The 17,449-nt window shown below is 44.8% G+C and overlaps 1 protein-coding gene across 2 annotated transcripts in view; it reads right to left on the reverse strand.

Annotated features, from left to right (window-relative positions):
- Positions 1–1,106: 1,106 nt before the first annotated feature.
- Positions 1,107–17,449, reverse strand: part of LOC309399435 (syntaxin-binding protein 1) — a 28,548-nt gene continuing 12,205 nt past the window's right edge. The window contains exons 9-19 of one of the 2 annotated variants that reach the window (XM_081967252.1): positions 16,262–16,392; positions 15,533–15,640; positions 14,833–14,893; positions 14,661–14,726; positions 13,753–13,833; positions 13,450–13,588; positions 12,220–12,329; positions 11,390–11,491; positions 10,656–10,744; positions 9,654–9,808; positions 1,107–4,173 (exon numbers count right to left, since the gene is read on the reverse strand). In XM_081967252.1, coding sequence (XP_081823378.1) covers positions 4,091–4,173; positions 9,654–9,808; positions 10,656–10,744; positions 11,390–11,491; positions 12,220–12,329; positions 13,450–13,588; positions 13,753–13,833; positions 14,661–14,726; positions 14,833–14,893; positions 15,533–15,640; positions 16,262–16,392 — 1,125 coding nt within the window. In that variant the 3' untranslated portion in view covers positions 1,107–4,090. Of the gene's footprint in view, positions 4,174–5,787; positions 6,958–9,653; positions 9,809–10,655; positions 10,745–11,389; positions 11,492–12,219; positions 12,330–13,449; positions 13,589–13,752; positions 13,834–14,660; positions 14,727–14,832; positions 14,894–15,532; positions 15,641–16,261; positions 16,393–17,449 lie in introns of those variants that run through there. The other variant, XM_081967251.1, reaches the window with a different exon arrangement.

Genomic DNA, 17,449 nt, shown 5'->3' on the forward strand with positions numbered 1-17,449 from the left:
CTGTGATCAAAGAAGGAATGATGACAAAGAAAGTGATCAAACACAAAAAGAAAGAACCCCTTTCAACGCATTCTTAAGTTGTTTATTCTGTATCTTTATTATGAAACGCCTTTTTATTACCATTCGTAAGGTAACAGGAGGCCCGGGGGCTGCAACACAGGCCCAGAAGGAAGAATCCTGCTTTTAAAAGAGTTAAACCAATTTTTTAAAACCCCTATTATGGCTTGAGTGCTATTGCTAAGGGATGGAAAACAGTGCCCTCGTGTGGTCCAAGCAGGTATAGCAGCCACCCGTCAGGTCGTATGTCGGTGTCAGCTACATCAGGAAGTCTCTGGGCCCTTCAGGCAGGTCGATTCGGCCAGCTGGGACGCGCGGCGTGGTCCCCTGGCTTCTGATCTGTTGGCACAACCGCCACTGCTCGGGGTTTGAGGATTTTCTGATCCTGTCTACTCTATTGCTTGCGTAGACGTAGAAGCATCTGCTTTGATCGTGAATGTAGCCCAGCACCCCCTTTCTGTCTGTGTAGAAGATGGGGGTTTGCAGCTCAAGGTCCATCATCTTTGTTATCAGGTCTGCGAGCTCCATAGCCAGTACTGTACCGCAGAGTCCCAACCTTGGCACGGTGTGACCTTGTGGTATTAGTTGCACCTTTCGCTTTTGCATTTGGGCTCAAAAAAATGTAGCTTCCAAGACACCCATTTTTCTGACCACGGGATCAGGATTTTTGCTCTTCTGGATGCAAAAACGCTTGATTTTGAAGAGAGCAAGAAATACTATTTTAAATTATGAAATTGACCCCTAAACTAATCTAAGCTACCTGGTCTACTCTGGGCCCCAAGGCAAGGCAATGGGAAAGCACTTAGCTGTCTGCTAGGAACACAGCTGCCTTTGATAAAGGCTTTGATGGGACTACTTGGCCCTGTGCCAGAAGGGGGTTTAAAATGGGACTGGGGGTTTTGGACCACTGGACAGGAAGTCCCTGCTAAGGACAGGAAGCAGCAATCTACCTGGTCTGCTCCTGGGCCCCAAGGCAAGGCAATGGGAAATCACTATGAGGTCTGCTAGGAACACAGCTGCCTTTGAATGCAAAACCAACCACTCCAGAGTTCTTTGGACAGCAAATTTTATTAATTCTCCAGTGCTTTTAAAATACAGAACAGCAATACAGAAAGAACACAGTTTTGTGCTTCAACATTGACATAATCATCATACAGCATCCAGTTAACCCCTTCTGTGTTGAACGTGGCGTTTCCCCCGCCCCCTCCCTTTCAATCATCAATCATTGGAATATAAATAACAACTGAACAGAACAAAAAGTGAAATCACGAAAGCAAACAAACAAGAAAAGAAAGACATTCTCTAGAATCACCATGGTATGTATTTATATATAAAAAAATATCGATGCAGGGCGAAAGGGAGAGTCTGAATAATTTTGGGGTGCAAAAATATACCTGGTTCAGAATCGACGGACTATTAAGAGCAAGGGAGTGCTATAAAGAGCTATAAGCAATAATAGGAGATATTTTTCTCCTCCTTCCATCTGCTGGGAAGAGAGGTCAATGCCCTGCAATGGGGAATTAAGAGGAAGGGGGCAAGATAGATAGATAGATATAGACAGACAGACAGACTGACTGACAAACAGACAGATGATAGAGATAGACAGGCAGACAGATGCTATACACTTGATAGATGATAGAATGGATGGCGAGAGAAAGTTTAGATGGTAGCCAGACATACACACACACTTAGATGATAACGGATGGATGGGTGGGTGGGTGGGTGGGGGGTGATTGGATGGATGGATGATAGAATGGATAGATAGATAGATAGATAGATAGATAGATAGATAGATAGATAGATAGGATGGAGAGAGAAAGGATAGATGATAAATAGATACAAGATAAAATGAATGAAAAAGTTGATGGGAGACCACTAGGTAGCTAGAGACAGATGCAGAGATATAGATCGACCGATCTCCAGTAAATACTCAGATGCATCCATTCACCTCCACTCTACCCTGAAAAGGAATTACTGGGTCGTAAAAAGGGAGGTAAAGATGGATAGATAGAAGCAGATAGACAATAGATAAAGTGATAAGAGAGACAGAAACGTTTTTGACCCAGGTTTAAATCAAAAAAGAAAAACCTACCAAAGACGATCAGCAGAGGTGAACATGGCAGGAGCAGTAACTCTTGCCTTTCAGGCTGGAGTTGAGTTTCCTCAACAGAGAAAGCAGAATCTCTCTTTCCTTTCTCCAAAAACTGCATCAAGACCTCCAGAAGTGAGACATCAGCTATGGAGACTACTATAGCCCTCCCTACCTTCTAAGGCCGAAGAAGATCAACCGTGAAGACTCCAAGTGCTTCTTGGGCCAACCAACCAACCATGAAACCACAATGCAGCTTCGTGGGTGGTGGAAGAGTCGTCCTCTAAAAGCAAAGCTGGTATGCTGGTATATTGACGGTATAAAGATTTTTGATTTAAAATGTACAATTCAATTTGAATGAAATATAAAGAATGATTGTAGTAATGCACGGAATTTAATTGTAACCAATCGACATGCTTGCTGGAAGATGTATTGAAGAGTGTTTTTTGTGTGTGTTTTCTGTTTAATTAAAACAATAAAATAAAAATAAAAAAATAAAATAAAAGCAAAGCTGGAAATTGCAAGCTTTGGGAAACCCCAAAAGTCATCTATGGAGATTCTCAATCATCCAAGTCATGGTGGTCCCAAAGTCGCTTTTTTGAAAAAGCAACTAGACTTGGTTTTTTTCCCCCCCCCCAGGAAGACGTTTCGCTTCTCCTACGAGAAACTTCTTCAGTTCTTCGGTTAGAACTCTAGAAGCTTCTTGGATGAGAAGCGAAACGTCTTCCAGGAAAAATCAAAGTCCAGCTGCCTTTGCAAAGAGCAATTGGGGCAATGCCAAAAGACATATTTGAGCCATGTTGGGAAGGCTCTTTAGACTCTCCCTTTCTCAACTTATCCCTCCTTGCAGGAAGTGATAGGATAAGCTGAAGGGCAATGAGGAGGAAAAATAATTCTTGGTCTCCCAAATGGGCTATAAATCTCACCGATCAATCTCACATGGTTTCCAGGAGCAGATTATGTCCCTCTATTATTATTTTAAAATTTCTTTGCACCAAAATACTGCCACGAGCTTCCAAGGATATTTACTGGCCAGCATGCCTCAGCAAAGTTTAAAGCCATTAGGAGAGCTGAGATGGGACAAACAATCTTGGCTTGTTGGAACAGGCTTTGAGAAAGCAAGTGAAGCCATGCTTTGGTGGAAAAAACATGACTCAGATAGGACAGACTCCCAAAAGAGAAGAGGAGGAAGGAGAACAACCAAGTTACATCCAGAAAATATATGTATATACATAGAGAGAGATCATTTATCTCTCAAAAGCCAGCCTGGCTGCATATCAAGGAACTAAAAAATAAAACAGAACAAAACCAAATAAGAAGAAAGACATAATCAAGACCACAATCCCAACGACAGCAATGTGAGAAGGGGGAGGGAAAGGGTTCATTAGTACAGTTATTTCCAAAAATGCAAGCAAATTGCGACGCCTAGGAGACAATATTCAGAGTTTTGCATCCAGGGGGGTGGAGGTGGGGGCTAAGTACAGGATTACTGAGCCATAAATAAGTCACAAGCATTCGTCCATCCAAGCAGGGGGAAACGAAATAACGGGGAGGGGAATCAAAAGACAGATATTGAAAATATAATCACCATTGTCTTCTCTCTCCAATGATGAAGCGATGGGAACCTTCCAATGTGAGCAGTTGACCCCCTTTTATTTTCTTGGCTACATACAGAGATCCTATGTATAGTATAGAATATATTACTCTTTATTTCCCCCTCCCATCCTTTAGACACGATGCATATATTATTATTATTATTATTTGTTTCCTATTTAGCTCGGCTTCATAAGAGGAAGGAATCACAAGAAACTTCAGGGAGGTCTTGAGTTTAAACTCGGATGGGAGCCCCAGAAGTCAACCGCTATGCACGATTCCACGATTCAGTTGATGTTCGGGGAGGGGGGGGAGAGAGGAGGAGGAGGAAAGGATGAAGACGATAGGTGTTTAACTGCTGCTTTCTTCGTCCGTTTTAGTCAGTTTCTTCAGCGTGTCCAGCAATTTCTGTGGGGTGAGGACATGCGTGGATCCTGGAAAAGAAGACGACGACACTCGGGTTTCAAAAAAGGAAGAGCAGAAAAGCAACTGGGGGGCTATCTTGAGATTTGGCAAACCTCCCTGGACTACCACTCCCAGGATCCTTTGCCAGGCCAGCTGCGTTGTGGGGACTAGCAGCTCCTCAACCTCTGGATTACTGCAGAGCGACCATGGCAGTCATATTTGGGGATCGGCACCCCTCCGCCACCACCCCCAGCCCACCCACCCCCAAAGGTTGAAAAGCTTTCAGCTCAGAAGGGCGGCCCACCCCACAAACTATCTACTCTACGAAGGCAGAGAAGGGGGAAGAAAGATTTTTATAGGGGGGGGGGGTAGAAACTCAAAATTGCCCACCCTTTGTGCCTATGGAGATTCTCAGTCATCCGGGTCACGGTTGTCCCTAAGGCACTCTTTCAAAAGGCAGCTGGGCTTCGTTTTTCCTTGAAGAGGTTTCGCTTCTCATTCCCAGCAGCTTCCTTCTCTTCCTCTGGAAGAGACTTCAGACTGTTCAGTCAGAAGGGAAGAAGCTTCTGAGTTGACAAGCGAAACCTCTTTAAAAAAAAGACAAAGTCCAGTTGTCTTTTGAAAGGGTCGTAGCCCCACCAATGGTCCTTTCCCTGCCACGAGACCAGGCCCATGTCAATATATATACAATATATATATATATTAAGAGAAATGTTTGCAAAAGGTTAAGCCTATGGAACTACATTGAAGCGCAGGAGGAAAAATAACTTGAAAGGAATCAGAATGAAAACCACCCATCACCAAAAGAAACACACACACACACACACTACACATATATATATACATACATACATACATACATACATACATACATATATATATAGTATGTATATATACAGTATGTATGTATGTATGTATGTATGTATGTATGTATGTATGTATGTATGCATATATGTAATAAAAAAACCCCAAAACCAATCACACAGCAATCTAAAGTGCAGTGAAGGAGACATGCAGAATTTGTCATGAAGTTCAAGAGCTGGGACATCATCTATCAAGAGAGGCAGCAGAAGGAGACCACGTGGGACCATCTGGGCATACCATGAGCAAGAGGACTTCTTTCTCCTCTAATCCAGAAAAGCCAAATTAAAGCAGATGAGAGTTTTATCCATACATGCCAATGGCCATTGCTTTAAGTTTGTTGTTAGTTGCAAAGTTGCGTCCAACTCATCTTGAGCCCATGGACAACGTTCCTCCAGGCCTTCCTGACCTCTACCATCCTCTGGAGTCCATTGAAGCTCACGCCGACTGCTTCGGTAACTCCATCCAGCCACCTCCTTCTCTGCCATCCCCTTCTTTTGCCCTCCATCTTTCCCAGCATGAGGCTCTTTTCCAGGGAGTCCTTCCTTCTCATTAGGTGGCCAGTCTTTGAGTTTCCTCTTCAGGATCTGGCCTTCTAAAGAGCAGCCAGGGTTGATCTCCTCTAGGACTGACCAGTTGGATGGCCTTGCAGTCCAAGGGACTCGCAGGAGTCTTCTCCAGCACCAGAGTTCAAAGGCCTCCATTCTTTGGCACTCAGCCTTCCCTATGGTCCAACCTTCACAGCCATCCATTGCAACTGGGAAAACCACAGCCGTGACTGTATGCATTTTTGTTGGCAGGGTAATGTCTCTGCTTTTTAGGATGCTGTTTAGATTTGCCATCGCTTTCCTCCCCAGGAGCAAGCTTTAGGTTATGGAGTACCTGATTGTGCTTGAGTTAAATACAGATGAACAGAGTTGGAAGGCACCTTGTAAGCCACCTAGTCCAACCCCCCGCCCAAGCAGGAGACCCTACACCATTTTTGACAGATGGCAGACCAGTCCCTTCTTGAAAGCTTCCAGGGATGAAGCTCCCACAACTTCCGAAGGCAACTTCTGTCCCATTGGTTGATTGTTCTCACTGTCAGAAAATTTCTCCTTATTTCCAGGTTGAATCTCTCTTTGTTCAATTTCCATCCATTATTCCCTTGTCTGGCCTTGAGGTGCTTTGAAGAATAGCTTGACCCATTCCTCTCTGTGGCAGCCCCACAAATATTGAAAGACTGCTATCCTGTCTCCCCTGGTCCTTCTCTTCTCTAGACTAGCCAGGCCCAGTTCCTGCAACCGTCCATCGTATGTTTTAGCCTCCAGCCCCCTAATCATCTTGGTTGCTCTTCTCTGCACTCTTTTCTAGAGTCTCAATGTCCTTTTTATAATGTGGTGACCAAAACTGGATGCAGGATTCTAGGTGTGGTCTTACTAAGGCTTTATAGAGTGGTATTAATACCTCCCTTGATCTTGATTGTATCCCTCTGTTAAAGACGTGGAACAATAGACAAGAATTCGCAATGGGACAAGCATCCACAGTGATGCCCAAACATTGCTTGAAAACTTGACTTTCTAGTTAATTTGGCACGTTCTGCTTACAAGGAAATCATGGTCCAGTTTTGCATGGAAGAAGCAGCCTCAAATACGTTTTCAAAATTGTCGTTTTGAAGCAAACATTTTCTCATACCAAGAAAAAGAAATCAGGAAAAAAAGGAGGAGGGAGAAAGAAACCCATGGAAAAGCAAGAAAGAAAGGGATGAGAGAAATATCAAAAGAAGCCCTTCCAGGGGGGGGAAAAAAGGAAGAGTTTCTTCTCAAGATAAATTGCTTTTACTTTTTTAGTTCTCTTTGGCTCTCATTCCATAGTTGGAGCCTGTTCCTCAAAAGAGACCCTAGTAGAATCTCTGAAGTCGGTGTGTCTCAGATCCATGAGAAATTTGGTGGGAGTAAGAATGTGAGTAGAACCTGCGAGAAAATAGAGCGCGGGCTGACTCTTGGTGAAAAAAAGGAAGAAAGAAAGAAAGAAAGAAAGAAGAGAATTAGGGAGGGAGGGAGGAAAAAAATGGAAGGAAGGAAAATAAGAAAGGAGGGAAGGAAGAAAAGCAAGAAAGAAGGGGGAGAAGGAAGGAAGGAATGAGAAAAAAGGAAGGGAGGGAGGAAGGAAATGAAAAGAAAAAGAAGAGGAAGGGCAGGAGGGAGGAAGGAAGGAAGGAAAGAAATGGAAGGAAAGTAATAAAGGATGGAAGGAAGAAAGAAAAGTAAGAAAGAAGGGAAGGGAGGGAGAAGAAAGGGAATTAAGGAGGAAGGAAAGAAAAAGGAAAGAAGGAAGGAAAGTATGAAAGGGAGGAAGGAAGAAAAGCAATAAAGAAGGGAAGGAAGGAATGAGAAAGAGAAAAAAGGGAGGGAGGAAATGAAAGGAAGAAAGAAAATGGAAGGGAAGAAGGAAGGAAAGTAAGAAAGGAGGGAAGGAAGGAAGGAAGAAAAGTAAGAAAGAAGGGAAGGAAGGGATGGAGGGAGGAAAGAAGGACAGAAGGAAAGAAAGAAAGAAAAGCAACATGCTGAAAAAATTTGTTTATGCCTTTTTAAAAAAAAGCCTTACAACACAATTCATATCACCAAAAAGTCACTATGATGGAAGCCAGAGATGATACATGAAGCAGAAATGTCGAGAGAAACACAATCACACAATCACAGCTGGAGAGAGATAGCAAAGAAGGCAGCTGTGGGGGGAGAAATCAAATCTCATGGGGGGAGCTGCAATAAAACACCCCACAACCACATCTGCCAGAGTTAACTCTCAAAGGAAAAATTGACATACCAAATACCTTCACCGCCTCGATATAGATACGTACAGTATATAGATAATGGAAGGTTTAAGTTGCTGGACTGTTTAATCTCCCATCCTTATTATTATTATTATTATTATTATTATTATTATTATTATTATTATTATTATTATTATTATTATTATTATTATTATTATTAAAAAATACAGATTGGGCTCTCCAAGTGGCACAACTTTAGGAAACTTTTAATTTAAAACTAAAATAAAAGAGGGTGAAACTCAGAACTGGGACATAAAGGAAGTTGCTTGGGCAATTTTTGCAACTGGAGCAAAAGTCAAAAGAATGTGAGTCTTATAAACAGGGGGGTGGGGTGGGGGGAAGACCCCACCTATAAATATGCTTTGCAGAAATGAACAAAAATGCCCAATTAAACCCACTGCGGAAGGAGCGACGTTCAACATTAGAAGCGACACTAAACAAAGCTGGAGACGTATCACGCACGCTTTTGAACACACACAAAAGTGAGATGACACAAGGAAGGAGACCGCAGTGGAGGAGGAAGTCAAAAAAGTGAGCTCTTAGGGGAGAGGAAAAATTTGAGGTGGGGGGGAAACAACGGAGGAATGGGAAGACAGCAGTTCAAAGGAGCTGCCAGCCACAACACACAGAAGATTCAGACAGTGAGGAGGGTTGGGGAGGAACCTGGGCCAGTCCTGGAGTCTGGGGAAGGCTCTGGTGAGGGCTCTGTGTTGGAAGCAGAGAGGGGGCCAGGGCCGTCTGACAGTTATCAGCTGCCTTCAGAGTCAGACATCATTGAGGCAGAGGAACAGCTGGAGCCTGTTCCCAGTATGCGCATGCACAGAGCTGCCAGACGAAAAGAACAGGTCAGAAATCAGGGTCAACTTGGGAGTGAAGCCACAGGTGGGCGATGAATGGCTCTTCCCAGAGGAAATAAAAGAGGAGCGAAAGGGGAGGGGGCTTTCGCAGGAAACAATCCATTCATTCGGTCGTTAGATTCGTTTCAGGAGTGTGAAGATCTGTCCGTGAATCTCAGAGACTCTGTGCCCAGCCTTTCCTTGCACACCACCTCATTTGGAAACTATTGACATGGCAGCTTTCCAAGCTAGACAAGGTCTGTGTCATAAATTCACCTTTGAAAGACAGTTTGCCAGGCCTTTGCCTGAATGTGAATGAGAGGAATTCACATTTATTTAATAAAAGGGGTTTTGTCAGAACCAGGAACCTGATTGATTGATTGAATGATCACTAGGTCTTCAACCAAGCTAGTGAAGCAGGCTGTGCAAACATAATTTGAGTTCATACAGTTTCCTGCTGATTCATGAGGGCTGCCTTCCATAGAACATAGAATAGCAGAGTTGGAAGGGACCTTGAAGATCTTCTAGTCCAACCCCTTGCTTAGGCAGGAAACCCTACGCTACTTCAGACAAACGGTTGTCCAATATCTTTAAAATATCTAGTGTTGGAGCATTCACAACTTCTGGAGGCAAGGAGTTCCACTGATTAATTGTTCTCCCTATCAGGAAGTCTTTCCTTAGTTCCAAGTTGCTTCTCTCCTTGATTAGTTTCCACCCATTGCTTCTTGTCCTGCCCTCAGGAAACTAGATTGACACCCCCCCCCATTTTTGTGGTAACCCCTCAAATATCCTGAAGGGTTGTAGGGGTGGATGGGGAGAGAATAGGACAGGGCATTTGGAGTAAGCATGTTCTCCAGGGAGAACACGTCTCGGGAGCGCTGAGTTTTGGGGCAGGTGGCCTAAAAATCAAGAGAAAGGTGAGGAGACAGATGGAGATGATGGAGGACAGAGCGGAGCAAGCAAGCATGAGCTGAAGACTCCAAGCTAGAGAAGGACTTACCTATCAACACCTCCCACTTTCCGCTGGCTTGTGTCACCTCGTAGGCGCAGCGCATCTCGCTCAGAGCAACCCCGCCGAGGATGAAAACAATGAGGCGGGGACCACTTCGGTATTCTCCGGGAGCCTTGTTCTTGTGCCAGTGCCCATAGCGGGCACTGAAGACGAGGAGTAAGGATGAAAAGGGAGAAAGAAAATACAAGGATATGGTCTGGAAGAGCCCCAGTGATGCAGCAATTAAATGCAACATTGGAAGGAAGAAAGATAGATGTATAAAGAGATAGATAGATAGATAGATAGATAGATAGATAGATAGATAGATAGATAGATAGATAGATAGATAGATAGAGCCTTTAGACTTATATACCGCTTCACAGTGCTTTTACAGCCCTCTCTAAGTGGTTTACAGAGTCAGCCTCTTGTCCCCCAACAATCCGGGTCCTCATTTTACCAACCTCAGAAGGATGGAAGGCTGAGTCCACCTTGAACCTTGAGGAGGTCAGAATCGAACACCTGGCAGTGGGCAGATAGCTGGCAATGCTGCATTCTAACCACTGCATGGCTTCGATAGATAGATGGAGAGATGAATAGACAGGCAAAAAGATAGAGAGATAGATAGACAGATAGATAATGGACAGACAGACAGGTAGATAGATCGAGCAATAGCCCTTAGACTTATATACCACTTCACAGTGCTTCACAGCCCCCTCTAAGCGTTTTAGGGAGTCAGCCTTTTGCCCCCAACAGTCTGCGTCCTCATTTGACCCATCTTGGAAGGATGGAAGGCTGAGTCAACCTTGACCCTGGCAATATTCAAACTGTCAAATTGCAGGCAGCCGGCAGCCGGCAGAAGTAGCTGTAGTACTGCACTCTGACCACTGCGGCACCTCGGCTCTTGGTTTATCTTATTTGACGAATGTCTCAATTAACGACATAAATTTTGGAGCTCAATCGGGGTCGTAAGTCGAGGGCTACCTGTAGTCTGACCGAACGCTCCCATCTTACCTGACAGCACCTGTACTGCTGAAGGAAGCAGCTGAGCGAGTGGAGATATACGGGTAATGCTTGGTGTCCAGTTTATCTTCCAAAGCATCCTAGAAAGAAATAAGAAGGAAGGGAAAGAAAGGGAAAGGAAAGAAAGGGAAAGGAGAGGAAGGAAGGAAGGAAGGAAGGAAGGAAGGAAGGAAGAAAGAAAGAAAGAAAGAAAGAAAGAAAGAAAGAAAGAAAGGGGAAGGAAGGAAAGAAAGAAAGAAAGGGGAAGGAAGGAAAGAAAGAGAAATAATAATAATAATTAGCACATGATCAACATTGTGATTTGGGCAGGTGCTGGAGAAGACTCCTGCATTGTGTCCCTTGGACTGCAAGGCCATCCAACCGGTCAGTCCTAGAGGAGATCAACCCTGACTGCTCTTTAGAAGGCCAGATCCTGAAGAGGAGACTCAAAAGACTTTGGCCACCTAATTCGAAGGAAGGACTCCCTGGAGAAGAGCCTCATGCTGGGAACGATGGAGGGCAGAAGAAGAAGAAGGGGACGGCAGAGAATGAGGTGGCTAGATGGAGTCACTGAAGCAGCCGGCGTGAGCCTAAATAGACTCCAGAGGATGGGAGAGGACAGGAAGGCCTGGAGGAACGTTGTCCATGGTGTCGCGATGAGTTGGACACAACTCCGTGACTAACAACAACAATTGGGCCTAAAGCAAAGAGATTCTTGCCTTCGAGAGCCATCCCTCTTTACGTACCTCCATAATGTCTTTGACGACTGGAGTCCATCGGGAGAGTTGGTAAGTCTGCTCACTGATACGTTCCTTCCGCTCCGGCTTGCTTCTACGACGTAAGGTGGACTGGACACAAAAGAGAGAAAATGGAATCAGGATATCGACCACCAGGCTTGTTCACAATGCAAGAGTAAATCGGAGCCTTTTAGGCTTGGGGAACAAAGATTTTCCTTGCAGACTTTTCATTGCCTGATTAGGTAACATCATCAGTGTCAGAAGGGAAAGAAAGCAAACCAACTTCCTTCAAGCACTGATGATGTTACCTAGTTGGGTCACGAAATGTCTGAAGGAAAATAACCAAGCTCAAAGTGCACAAAGGACCCCTTATCTATTCCTCTTCCTCCTCCTCCTCCTCCTCCTCCCTTCAAGCACTGACAATGTTACGTAGTTGGGTCACGAAACGTCTGAAGGGAAATAACCAAGCTCAGAGAACACAAAGGACCCTTATCGCCTCCTCCTCCTCCTCCTCCTCCTCCTCCTCCTCCTCTCCTTCTTCTTCTCCTCCTCCTCCTTCCTCCTCCTTCCTCCTCCCTTCTAGCACTGATGGTGTTACCTAGTGGGGTCACGAAATACCTCCAGGAAAACAACCAAGCTAAGAGAGCAGCAAGGAGCTACCCATTTGCTAAACAGATGAATCGGTGACAGGGTAGATTTTTATGAAAAACGTTAAGTTCCAAAGGTAGCTGCTTAAGGAGAATATCCATACCAGGCTCTCAAAATATCAACTGTCCCAAAGGTTTATCTACTACCATTGCAGAACTATTTTAACTGCAAGCTTAAGTGAAGATACTTGCATCTGTGACGATGGGAACCCCAAGGTGTGCCATGTTGGTGATGATCTCGCTGTCCTCGGGTGGGATCTGGGCGTGCTGAATCAGTTTGTTCAGGTTCTCCTCGGTGATCCCTGGTTGGGGGGGGGGGAAGGATGGGGAAAGACCATACCTGCAAGTTCTAGGAGATGCAGTTAGAGCACCTGCGCACTGACAAAGAGCAGTTGAGTGGCTCTGTCGTGCGTGACTCGCTGCGCACTCCCTCCCACTCGCGACCCGACAACAGACCCAGGGAGAGGTGGAGTAGGTAGGTTTGGTCATGCAAAGGCGGCTTGGGAGGGAATTGTGGAATGCAAGAGCCAACGGGCACCCAACACTAGAATAGAATAACACAGTTGGAAGGCACCTTGGAGGATATCTAGTCCAACCTCCTGCTCAAGAGGAAACCCTGTAACATTCCAGGATCGTATTATCACATGTACGGAAAAATACTGGGCAAGAATTTGAATGTGGTTGGAGAAGATGATGTTTTAAGAGACTTAAAACCTGAATTGTTCTTCAAGAAGGTGAGCAATTTTATAAGGTATGGGATTTATTCTATCAGTGGTTAGATTTAAAAAAAAATATGGAAATGGAAAAATGTTGGAGAATTTTTTACAATATAAGAATAATAGAAGGATACAGATGATAATACAAAGGTACATTATTATGTTATTATGTTATGTATAGGGTTTCCTGCTTGAGCAGAGGGTTGGACTAGAAGACCTCCAAGGCCCCTTCCAACTCTGTTATTCTTGTCCTGTCCTCAGGTGCTTTGGAGAATAGCTGATCTCCTCTTTTCTAAAAGTAAAGGATCCCCTTGCACATATGTGCTAGTCGTTCCCGACTCTAGGGGGGCGGTGCTCATCCCCGTTTCAAAGCCGAAGAGCCAGTGCTGTCCAAAGACGTCTCCGTGGTCATGTGGCAGGCATGACTCAACGTCGAAGGTGCATGGAATGCGGTTACCGTCCCACCAGAAGTGGTCCCTATTTTTCTACTTGCATTTTTTACATGCTTTCAAACTGCTGTTTGCAGAAGCTGGGGCAAGTCACGGGAGCTCACGCCGTGACGCGGCGCTAGGGATTCAAACTGCCGAACTGCCAACTTTTCTGACTGACAAGCTCTGCATCTTAGCCCCTGTGTCCCTTTTTCTTAGAAGCAAAATATCCCCAGGTCTCCCCAAAGACTTCCAGCCTAGAGAAGAGTCTCTCCTACCGTTCTTGAGAAAGATGTAGAGTAAGATGATCCGTATCTTGTCGTAGGTGCTGACGTTGGCATCAAGCAGGATTGGGACAATGGCACGCATGGGATCCTTGATCTTCTCCCCTTCTGCATCGGTGCCCATGGCCAGATCCTGGCAAGACAGAACATCTCCCTGCAATTCCCTGTGCCAACCCCACTGGGAAGCTTTCTCCTGCCCAGCTGAGGTTGGGATGAACTGGGAACTAAAGGCGTCAGCTTCCAGGAGAGCTTCTTCTTCTTCTTCTGGAAAACGGTCCACACAAAGACAAGACTTACCTGCTCAACTCTGCAGAGCTTGTCCACGGTCCCCTGGTAGTGCTTCATGCAGTCTTCAGCCAGGTGGAGGTGAGTGGAATACTGGCCAAACACAAGAAGTAAGAAGAAGAGTTCAGCAATCTGAACATGCTCTTTTCTACCCAAAAAGGAGAATCTGTGAAGCTTGGGGGTTGAAATGGGAGGTTCTCGGTGCTCTCTGAGCTTGGCGGTCTTCTTGCAGACGTTTCATGACCCAGCTAGGTAACACCATCAGTGCTAGTCGTCACTAGCACTGATGATGTTACCTAGTTTGGGGAAAGAAACATCTGCAAGGAAACAACCAAGCTCAGGGAGCACCAAGGAGCCCCCACAGCCCTCCTACTCCTCCCAATCCTCTTTTTCTTCTACACCACCAACCCCACTCCCTTGTAGTACTGATGATGTTACCTAGTTGGGTAATGAAAGGTTCACAAGAAAACAACTAAACCCAGAGAGCACCAAGGACCTCACAGTCGTTCTCCTGCTCCTCCCTTTCTGCAAACCCTACTCTCATAGTCGTCGTCCTCCTCCTCCTCCTCTTCCTCTTCCTCCTCCTCTCCTCCCATTCTGCAAACTCTACTTTCTTCTGATGACGTTACTTAGCTTGGGTAATGGAAGTTCTGCAAGAAAGCAACAAGCTCAAAGAGCACCAAGGATCCCTTTTCTAGCACACTCCCTTTCCCAGCCCATCACAAACACTGGGGCACAACTCTGATGGAATACATGGAATTTCCACTCCAGTTTCTTTGCACGTTTCCGTCCATGTTTCAACATCCAATGAGCTGATCCAGAATTCAAACAATTCTTAACCAGCATTCTGCAATATGTAATATTCTAGGCCATCTACCCTGGTAGGGTTTACGCTTAAGCCAGTACAAAAGGAACAATACCTTGCTTAGTTCTTTCTGATATTGGGGCATCTTTTTCAGCATCTGGGAAAGGTCCCTCAGGGTGGTCTGAAACGTAGAAACGTGATTGACAAGCTCAGCATCTTAGCCACCGAGCCACCGTATCTGTCACCGCATGGTCCTCAGTAGAAACCTTCAAATGTTTTAATCTTACCTTGTCACCGGTATTCATTCTTTTGCTGGAAGAAAAATCCTTCAGAGATCGGGTGACTTCCCTGGAAAAGAAGGACAAATATAAGCAAGCTAAGTTCCATTCACGGTTCCAATCGAAGCAAGCCACCGGCTGAATCGATGCAGCGTACGTGGGTGCCTCAGTTAGCTAAATGGAGACGTTTCTTTGATTTTGGGCTGCTTGCGTTGAAACAATGCTTGTCCATTAGTTGACTAGATTCTCGCGTGGAGGCATGAACTTCATGTGTAGTCCTGGTTCTTCCCACCTGAGGTCTTCCATGCACCATAGTGAAGAAGAAGAAGAAGAAGAAGAAGAAGAAGAAGGAGAAGGAGAAGGAGAAGGAGAAGGAGAAGGAGAAGGAGAAGGAGAAGGAGAAGGAGAAGGAGAAGGAGAAGGAGAAGGAGAAGGAGAAGGAGAAGAAGAAGAAGAAGAAGAAGAAGAAGAAGAAGAAGAAGAAGAAGAAGAAGAAGAAGAAATGCATGAACTTCATGTGTAGTCCTGGTTCTTCCCACCTGAGGTCTTCCATGCACCATAGTGAAGAAGAAGAAGAAGAAGGAGAAGGAGAAGGAGAAGGAGAAGGAGAAGGAGAAGGAGAAGAAGAAGAAGAAGAAGAAGAAGAAGAAGAAGAAGAAGAAGAAGAAGAAGAAGAAGAAGAAGAAGAAGAAGAAGAAGAAATGCTTACTGGGACACCTCGGCAATGTGTTTGTGGCGCAAAGTAACCCAGAGGTCATCATCTTCATCGAGAAGGACTTCTTTGACTCGGGCGTCCCCGATTCCACTTGTGTCATACCTGGGGATTTCAAAAGAGAACACGGACAAACAAATCAGTGACTTCATACAATAAATTCTACATGTTTCTGAGCTTTGGAGGGACCAAAATAGACATGCAGTTTGTTTTAAAGAGTTTTTATTTTTAGACAGACATAGACAAGACATAGAGCTGCCAGAAGACAAGAACAACTAAGAAAGCAGGGTCGACTTAAGAGTAAAGCCACACCTTGGAGATGATTGGCCCCTCTCATAGGAAACAAAAGAGAATCGAACAGGGAGGGGGCTTTTGCAGGAAACAATTCGTTCCTTCGGTCGTTTCAAGAGTGTAAAGTTCTGTTTGTGACTATGAGAGACTCTGTGCCAAGTTTTGCCTTGCCCTGCGGTTGGAAACTAGTTATCTGGCAGCGTTCCAAGCGAGATAAGGTTCGTGTGGATAAACATTCCTCTTAAAGAATGTTTGCTAAAGCCTTGCTGACCGTGAATGAAAGGAATTCACAGTCGTGTAAATAAAAGGGGTTTTGCTGGGACCAAGACTCTGATTCTTGCTTGTTAAGGAAGCCTGGGTCAGAACAGTTTTCAGTCATGGGGACCTCATGTAAGTGCCCCTTATTTGTGGCATAAAGTAAACAAGGGAACTTACTTGTAGACATCATTTTCAATGGGTAGCAAGTCGTAGCTCATGGCTTGGAACGTGAGCTCATGCAACACTGGTGAACTGGGGTCAAAGCCACGGTCCAGAATGATGAGCTGGGAACGAGCTTTGTCTGGACCCTGGATTGGGGGGAGGGGGGGAGGGAACACAAACCAAGAAGCCATCAGAACTATCCACACTTTATCCAAAAAATATGGGGGTTAGGGGACGACAATAGATGGAATTTTATATATGTATACATTGAAAAGGAGGAGGCATGTAAAATTATTAGTATGAAAGACGATTGCTGGAACGTAATACCATCAATATTAAATCGAGTCTGCTCAGATGCTGAAATGTACCATGTAAACCAAGCGAAAAGAGTGGAAGGGAAGAGGGGAGGGGAAAGGAGGGGATAGGAGAGAGGGAAGCAGAGGAAAAGAGGAGGAGAGAGAGGAGGAGCGGAAAGGGGAGAGAGGAAGGGGAAGTAGAGAAGAGAGGGATGGTAGAGGGAAGGAAGGAGGTAGGGAGGAGGAGAGAGGGAGAGGAAGGTAGTTCTGTTGTGGAACAAGGTATAATAATATGGTGTAGGGAAAGCAGAAGAGCAAATGAGAGTTCTTGTGGGTAGATGGTGAGAGGAATTGATATAATATTGGAGAAGACATAATAGAGTTTGTTAAGATGTAATGGTATACTTGTGGATACTTATATGAAAATAAAAATAACTTTAAAAAAAAGAAACTACCCAACCTGCTTTCCATCAAGCTTTCTCTGAAAGCAAACACCGATGCCAAAATGTTGATTTTGTTCTGATAAGACATACTATCAATCAGAATAGAACTGGAAGGGACCTTGAAGGTCTTCTAGTCCAACCCCCTACTTACGCAGGAGACCCTATGCCATTTCTCTCCAGTATCTCCTTAAAAACCTCCCTTGATGCAGCACCTACAACCTCTGAAGGCAAGCTATTCCACAGTGGTTAATAATCCTCACTTTTAGGAAGTTTCTCCTTAATTCCAGGTTGCTTCTCTCCTTGATTAGTTTCCATCCCTTGTTTCTTACAGGGGCTTTGGTAAATAAATTGACCCCCCTCCTCTTTGTGGCAACTGCTCAAGTACCAGAACCCTCATGTCACCCCTTGTCCTCCTTTTCTCTAGAGTGGCCATATCCAATCCCTGCAACCATTTTTCACATGTT

The sequence above is a fragment of the Natrix helvetica genome (genome assembly GCF_964273705.1).
Source record: "Natrix helvetica genome assembly, chromosome: 15".
NCBI classification, from domain to species: domain Eukaryota; kingdom Metazoa; phylum Chordata; class Lepidosauria; order Squamata; family Natricidae; genus Natrix; species Natrix helvetica.